This window comes from Gracilinanus agilis, chromosome 1 (genome assembly GCF_016433145.1).
Source record: "Gracilinanus agilis isolate LMUSP501 chromosome 1, AgileGrace, whole genome shotgun sequence".
NCBI classification, from domain to species: Eukaryota; Metazoa; Chordata; class Mammalia; order Didelphimorphia; family Didelphidae; genus Gracilinanus; species Gracilinanus agilis.
This window is the reverse complement of record NC_058130.1, coordinates 739,220,457-739,228,021: the sequence shown is the minus strand read 5'-3', so window position 1 is coordinate 739,228,021 and position 7,565 is coordinate 739,220,457. Positions and strand designations below refer to the sequence as shown.

The 7,565-nt window shown below is 48.3% G+C and overlaps 1 protein-coding gene across 1 annotated transcript; it reads left to right on the top strand.

Moving 5' to 3' along the window:
* Positions 1-1,555: 1,555 nt before the first annotated feature.
* On the top strand, positions 1,556-5,421 carry LOC123232304 (ectoderm-neural cortex protein 1-like). The gene is made up of 2 exons (XM_044658710.1): positions 1,556-3,357; positions 4,449-5,421. Exon 1 carries the CDS (start codon positions 1,556-1,558, stop codon positions 3,323-3,325), a length of 1,770 nt encoding a protein of 589 aa, XP_044514645.1. The 3' UTR covers positions 3,326-3,357; positions 4,449-5,421.
* Positions 5,422-7,565: the final 2,144 nt, after the last annotated feature.

The following is a 7,565-nucleotide window of genomic DNA, read 5'->3' as shown; positions in this document are numbered from 1 at the left end:
GGGGCTGAGGCTATGTGGGAGGGAGTGATCGGAGGGATATTTGAGAGTCTGGGAGGTGTCTAGCAGGAGGAATGGCTGAGGGTCTGGGGGGTGTCTAGTAGGAAGGAGTTCTGGGGGGCGGTCTAGCAGAAGGGGTGGCTGAAGGACTATGTGGGGAAGCGGCCGGGGGGGTGGGGCCTGAGGGTCTATGGAGGGGTCTGACGAGTATCTTTGGGGGTCTAGCAGGAGGGGACTGAGGCTATGTGTGAGGGATTGGAGGAATGTCTGAAAGTCTGGGGTGGGGTGTCTAGTAGGAAGGGGGTCTGGGGTGGCGTCTAGCAGGAGGATGGCCAAGGGTCTGAATGTGTGTATATGTGGGGGCCGAGGAGGATCTTTGGGAGCATCTGGCAGGAGGGGTGACTGAGGAGCTCTAGTGAGGGGAATTTGACAGACTGGTTGGGGGGAAATGCCTAGGAGGAGGCAAGGTTTCTGGGTCTGCATCTGTGGCAGCAAGGGGTGTCATTATGAGGGTGCTGAGGAGAAGGAAGGGTGACAGTGAGTAGGGGGATTGTTAGTCTGGGGCCCCTCCTGGCCATCACTTCTGACTGGAAAAGGAGAGAACCCAGCTGAGCATGGGGACTTGTCCAGGAGGCTAATCAAGCTGCAAGAGGCCCCTAAGGCAGTGCAGGACACAGAGCTGGCTTGAAGAGGACAGTGATGGGGGTATGGGGTGGTAGGAAAATTTAACTTGAGTCCTGGGTTGAAATCTGACCTCAGACACTCCCTAGATTTGTGATCCTGGGCAAGTCACTTAATCCCCATTGCCTAGTGCCTACTGCTCTTCTGCCTAGGAACCAATAGACAATATTGATTCTAAGAGGGAAGGCAAGGATTATTAAAAAAAAATTTTTTTTAAGTTTAACTTGGAAACCCAGTTCTGCTTACCTAGCTTTTAATTCTATGGGGCTGGTGGGGTTTAGTTTCCTGTGCTTTTAAGTCAAGGGAAGGGCAGGGCCTCTACTTCAAAGATTGTGTCTCCTGAAAAGGGAGTTAATTATTACCTGAAGCCCAACTGAACCCACCTTTCCTGGCTGTGCTTTCTGTGTTTAACTTCCCTTATCTTTTTGTTCCTGGGGTTTGGCCCCAGAGTGGGGATTAGTCATCTCCTGCCTGAGGCCAGGTAGATGAAATACCCTTGTTGGCTTTCTCACAGAGCCTACTGAAAACCAGATCTTCCTCTGTTATTTAGTATGTTCCTCTGTCTGGGGGAAAACCATTTTTATGTTTTGGAATTGGAATGTTTCTTTGAGATCAGAGGTGGCTTGATGTAGTGGAGATAACAGTAAACTTGGAGTCTGGAGACCTGAGATTGCATCCTTCTTCAAAGAGCTGTGGACCTAGGGCAAATTTCCTCTGTTAAAAGGAGATAATACCGGCACTTATGTCCCAGGATTGTTATGGGAATCAAATGAATTTAGGAAGGTGTTCTATAAGTCTTAAAGCATTATACAGATGTTATCTGTTATTGTCTAATTCGGGGGCCCAACTCTTATTTTCTTTTAGAACACAGAAGACAATGTCGGTCACCAGCCACGAGACCAGGAAGTCTCGATCCAGCTCTGGCTCCATGAACATACAGATTTTTCACAAGCCGGGCCATGCAGACAGCCTCTTGACCCATCTGAACTTGCTTCGACAAAAGTGTCTTTTCACTGATGTGGTGCTCAAGGCCGGGAGTGGTGTTTTCCACTGTCACCGAGCTGTGCTGGCTTCTTGCAGCTACTACTTTGAGGCCATGTTTGGAGGGGGCCTGAAAGAGAGCCGAGAGGGCCTCGTGGACTTCGGGGACAGACTGCACCCAGAGGTATTGGAATTGTTGCTCGACTATGCCTACTCAGCAAGGGTGCTAATCAATGAAGAGAATGCAGAATCTCTCCTGGAGGCCGGAGACATGCTGCAATTTCATGATATCCGGGATGCCGCTGCAGCCTTCTTGGAAAAAAATCTGCACCCAGCCAACTGTCTCAATATGCTGGCCCTGTCTGATGCCTTTAACTGTGAGAGGCTGTTTGAGCTGTCCTGGAGGATGGCGTTAGCTAACTTTGCTTCTTTGTACAAGTCTGAAGATTTCCTTAAACTCCCCAAAGTGAGGCTGTTAGAGCTTGTGCAGAGTGAAGACCTGGAGGTGGAGGAGGAAAGCCTGGTATATGAGGCAGTTGTTGGCTGGATCAAGCATGACCTAACTGCCCGGCACGATGACTTGCCCGCACTTTTGCGCTCTGTCCGCCTAGCGCTCCTGCCTGAGGCTTACCTCAAGACCCAGGTGGCTCAAGAAGATGTCGTAACAAGCCACAAACTAGGCGGGGAGATCGTGGCAGATGCCGTGCGCTGTAAGATGAGGCTCCTGCAGAATGATGGGCTGGTGACGGGCTTCTGCGCCCGGCCCAGGAAGGTCAGCCAGGCTCTCCTGCTCCTTGGGGGGCAGACATTCATGTGTGACAAGATTTATACCATTGACCAGACAACCAGCGATATCATCCCTAGGACAGATATTCCAAGCCCCCGGAAAGAATGTAGTGCCTGTGCCATTGGCTCCAAAGTCTACGTCACTGGTGGCCGGGGTTCTGAAAACAGTGCCTCCAAGGATGTGTGGGTCTATGACACCCTTCATGATGAATGGGCCAAAGCCGCCCCGATGCTAGTGGCCAGATTTGGCCACGGCTCTGCTGAGCTGGCTCATTCTCTCTATGTAGTTGGGGGCCACACAGCTGTGAGTGGCTCCTTTCCGGCCTCCCCTTCCGTGTCACTTAAACAGGTAGAACATTATGACCCTCAGACTAACAAGTGGACTTTGGTGGCCCCACTCCGGGAAGGGGTCAGCAATGCTGCTGTGGTTGGGGCAAAGAAGAAGCTTTTTGTTTTTGGTGGCACCAGCGTGAACCAGATCCATCTGCCCAAAGTGCAGTGCTTTGATCCCTGTCAGAACCGCTGGACAGCCCCTACCACCTGTCCCCAAGCATGGAGATACACTGCAGCTGCTGTGCTGGGCAGCCAAGTGATTGTGATTGGGGGGGACACGGAGTTCTCAGCCAGTTCTGCCTACCGCTTCCACAGTGACACCTTCCAGTGGTCTAAGTTTGGGGATGTGACGGCCAGACGGATCAGCTGCCGAGCAGTCACCTGTGGAAATAGGCTCTTTGTAGTGGGGGGCTACTGTGGAACTCAGCGCTGCAAAACTCTTGATTGCTACGACCCTACCTCAGATACCTGGAGCAGCATCACAACCGTACCTTATTCCCTAATCCCCACGGCATTTGTCAGCACCTGGAAATACCTGTCGGTTTGAAGGCCTCCCCCGCAGGAGAGGGAATGAAGAAGGTAAAAACCCGAGTTTCTTAGTGAAGCCTTGGCCAGAGCCTCCCTCTTGTCCCCGTCTTCTGCTGGTTTACAGTGAGACAGAGGATGAAGATGGTGACGTGGGTCCTTCCTACAGCCAAGCCAGCCTTCTGCTGGATTGCTACTTTCTCAGTTCTTGCGGTGGTTTTGCTTTCAGTTAAGTTTCCTGAGCTATATTTAGATCTCCTTAGCTGTGGATTTTTGAAGTGCAGTTTGTGAGGAAATGTCATCAGTAACTCAGACCACATTATAAAACTGCACATGCGTAAGCTGGCTTCTTCTAAAACAGATTTACCGTATCCAATTCCGGGGTTCATTATCTGTAAGTTCAGGGCAGGCACACAGGTTCAGTAATGCCTCAAAGATCAAAGAGTGAAAAGTAATGTGAGTGGGTTGAGAATTCTGAATGGAGGCAAAGACTTGGGTGGGAGCAGTGAAAATGTTCGTGAAGATTCAGTCTGGTTTGGCCACACTGCTCATCGGAGCTTGTCCGGTTCCTGTGTGGCCCCAAGATGGCTTTTCAGGGATGTGCCCTTTATGTGCTGTCCATGGCATTTTATGGCCTTTTCACAGCTTGAGTGCTCTGCTCACACTGATCTTAAACCTTTGAAGGGCTTCTTAGTCATGTCCCAGACAGAGCCTCTAACTGCTTAATGAGCCATGAATTACATTATAGAAACTGTGCTTCCAGGTTGTTGGTCATAGATAAGGACCTGATTTTCTCGGGGCAAAGGGCAGTTAATTTTCACTTTCCTTTGAAAAACATGGAAGCTTTTTTCTGTCCTATGACAGGGAAAGGAAAGGACCTTGCCAGGCATTTTCTGTAGTACCTCATATGACACCCATCTCAGTGCTGTGCACCTAGCAAATACTTTTTGAATTGAAAGCTTTTGTCTGTATGTACTAAAAGGAGAGCCCACTTCTCTAGCCTTGTGATTCTAATTGGGATCTGTTCTACCTATAGGCTCTGTGTGCCTCAGGCAATGTTGGTCCTTCTCTCTCCTGCTCCCTCCTACAGCCTCCCTTCACTCTGCAGCAGTTAACTACATGGTGCCTTCCTTTATTCTCAACAGGTGGCCTGGCATCTACTACCATTTTCTTGCTAGAGGATCCTCTTCAGCAGCCAAGTGTCACCTGCTCCTAGAATGTTCCATTGGCACCAGAATCCTGCCTTGCAGTTGGAAAAGTGGCATCTGTTATGTATGTGGTTCTGGGAACACAAGAAGAAAGTGGGCTTGCCACCTAATGAGTGAAGCCTTTGACTTCTGTTGGTTATATTTGGGGCAGGTGCAGTGAGCCCAGTTGGCTGGTGAAGAAGGGCCTAGAGACTACAGTGCAAGACCCTTGTTGCAGGGAGCACAGTAGTCGTCGTCATCGATTGTCCACTCTTACAAAGGATAAGGTGCGGCAGTAGAGAGAAGCAGGGACACTGACTTTTGAAGCAACACACCAGCACCTCCCTATCCCCAAGTAAGGCGATAGTCCCACCGATGTCCTTGATGCTCTCTGGGGCCTGCTTTGCCAGATGTAACATATCTTTGTCCATGACAGTGGCTTTGGGACAGTGAAGAATGTTAACCAGTGTCAACCCTTCTGGTGGATGTGGCGGATGACCTTGCTTAGATTCAAAATGAAATGACATCCAACATCAAGTGACTTGAAAATGCCCTACAGGGAGTTCCCCGAGAGATCCACAGTGGAAGCATCTCTGTAGAGTCTGTGTAGCTTTCCAGGATCAGGCATTTGAAGAAGACTCCTTTTTGGGATAGTATAAGACTTAATTACTGTAGACATCCCTTACTTAAAAAAAAAGTCTTTGGGGACATTTCTTGTCTTGTTTATTCCTTACTTTGATTTTGATATTTTCCTGACTATGGAGTTTTTATTCTGTATTATTATTCTTTATTAACTTTTAATTATTAATTAACTGCTTCATTTATTTAAAAATGATTAACGGCATCTATTTAAAAACATGTCTGTTTTAGTCCAACTGTGGATAAACTTTGTTTTTTGTAAATTGAGTCCAGAGTAACTTAATAAAACCAAGTCATGAGAGAAGAGAGGGCAGTCACTTCTCTTTGATGTGCCCTGAGTTCTGACCACCTTTCTGCAGCCTAAGATTAGGAAAATAGAGATTTCAGTTTGGCTTTTAGGCCACATCACAACTGCATGGGACAGAGCCCCCATTGAACTGATCTGGGGGCTGCTGCTGCAGAGGCAGTGCTTCCTAGAAAGGAAACAGTGGAATCAAGAGGCCCTAAGCAGGAAGTCTCCAAAGTTTAATCATAATATTCTAGGGTTTCCGTACTTTTCTCCTTTCCAGAGTTGCAGACAAGGACCTATGTATTGACTCACCCAAGATCATTTAGCAAGCCTGACCCCTACTCATTCAAAACTGTTCAGACCTAATGAAGTCAGGCCAAGCATTTCAAAATTGGTTCTAACAAAACAGTGGGTTTGAGGGCCCTGGTCCATCTTGATGAACTAGTCAAGACTTAGAGTTGGAATGTGACTCAAAGATGAAGCCTCGTCTCATTTTATAAATGAGCAAACAGGGTTTTGACCCAGAGCTGGCGAGTTTATACCTTGGCTTGGACCTCTGCCTTCCTGTTATCAGCAAAGAGGCCATACAAACATCTCCAGTGTCTCAGCAGTAACCCATGTGCACACGATGCCACTTTGGAAACTCGATGTGCTTCAGATAACAAGACCGCTCCTGGGAAAGGAGGGCAAATGAGAGGATGTGCCAAATTCAGAATTCTGCTCTCGGCAACTGCTGTGGCGTAGTGAATGAGACCTGGGCCCGGGTTTGAACGTCACCTCAAACACTTCATAACTGTGACTCCCTGAGACAACTGTGTAAGGCTCAGGCTTTTGTTTTCATACCTGTAAAAGTAGGAATCATCATAGTAGCTACCACACAGGGTTGTTGGGAGGCATCGAGTGAGAACGTATGTAACCTCCACGTGTTCCAGATATACACGTGTGTTAAAGGAGAAAGAATGATGCTGAAAGTAGTCCCTCATTCCTGTTAGAATTTAGGCTCCAGCTCCTGGATTTTGACTGGAGGCTCTTAAGAGTAGAGAGCAGCTTGGCCTGGGCAGAATCAGTTCAGGAAAGATGCCTGCTCTTTGCTGAAGGCAGGAAGCCTACCTACTGCTCATGCAGGGGTAGGGGGACGTGTTTCTAGATGACTGGCTCTCCCTTAGCCATCAGCTGACATTTACACATTCAGGTCCTATCAGGTCCACTTTATAGAGGAGGGAAGCGAGGCTCAGAGTTGTGGTTTAGCGTTATAAACTCCACGAAGGCAGGAACTAGGTTTTAACCAAACCTTACACCAAATAGGCCAGCACTCCACAGAGCTGGACATATCTCCAATAATTTGCAGAGCCAGCCCCCAAACACCCTGCCCTTCTGACTGGGGTTCTTTCCAGGGCACCATAGGGTGCTCCCCTAATAAACAGGTCGTGTGGTGGCGTGAAGAGGCTGGGGCTCCTGGAACTGTTTTTTGGTAGTTCCTGAAGGTTTCCAGAAACACTAGTGTTCCAGTAGACAGATCACTCCCTTTCTGATTCTGTGCTTTCCCAGGCCTGGAACGAATTATCTCCCCCAGCTCGCTTTGGCTCACACAAGCTTCTTTTCTGGCATTTGGGTTGAGCACGTCTATGAATGCTCCATCACTCTAAGGACTCTTGGGGCTCTCTCCTCGAGATTCAGTTCTTTCAGATAATTAGCATGTGGCTGCTTGAGCCTTAACTTGTAACTTAACTAATTAGCTTTAACTCTTCCCACCTGACAGGACCATTATCTACTAACACATCCATCCAGCGGTCCAGGAATACCTTCCTTTCCCCTTTTATGCCTAGTCCCATCCTTTCCTTCCCCATGAGGGCCTTCCTTACTGAGACAAAACCATTTCCAGAGCCCTGTGTAACAGAAATCCATTCCCCACCCCTATTCTGAAGTGTTATGCTGGCCTCAGTACAAACATTTCTTCAATTATTAGCTCCCCATCCCCCAAGACATACCCTTCATTTTATTATTTTTAAACCCTCACCTTCCGTCTTGGAGTCAATACTGTGTATTGGCTCCAAGGCAGAAGAGTGGTAAGGGTAGGCAATGGGGGTCAAGTGACTTGCCCAGGGTCACCCTTCATTTTAGCTCAAATATTCAACATTGTCATCTAC

What these genes read in the sequence shown, in the direction of transcription:
- LOC123232304 (XM_044658710.1), top strand. Translation starts at nt 1,556, where the DNA reads ATGTCGGTCACCAGCCACGAGACCAGGAAGTCTCGATCCAGCTCTGGC.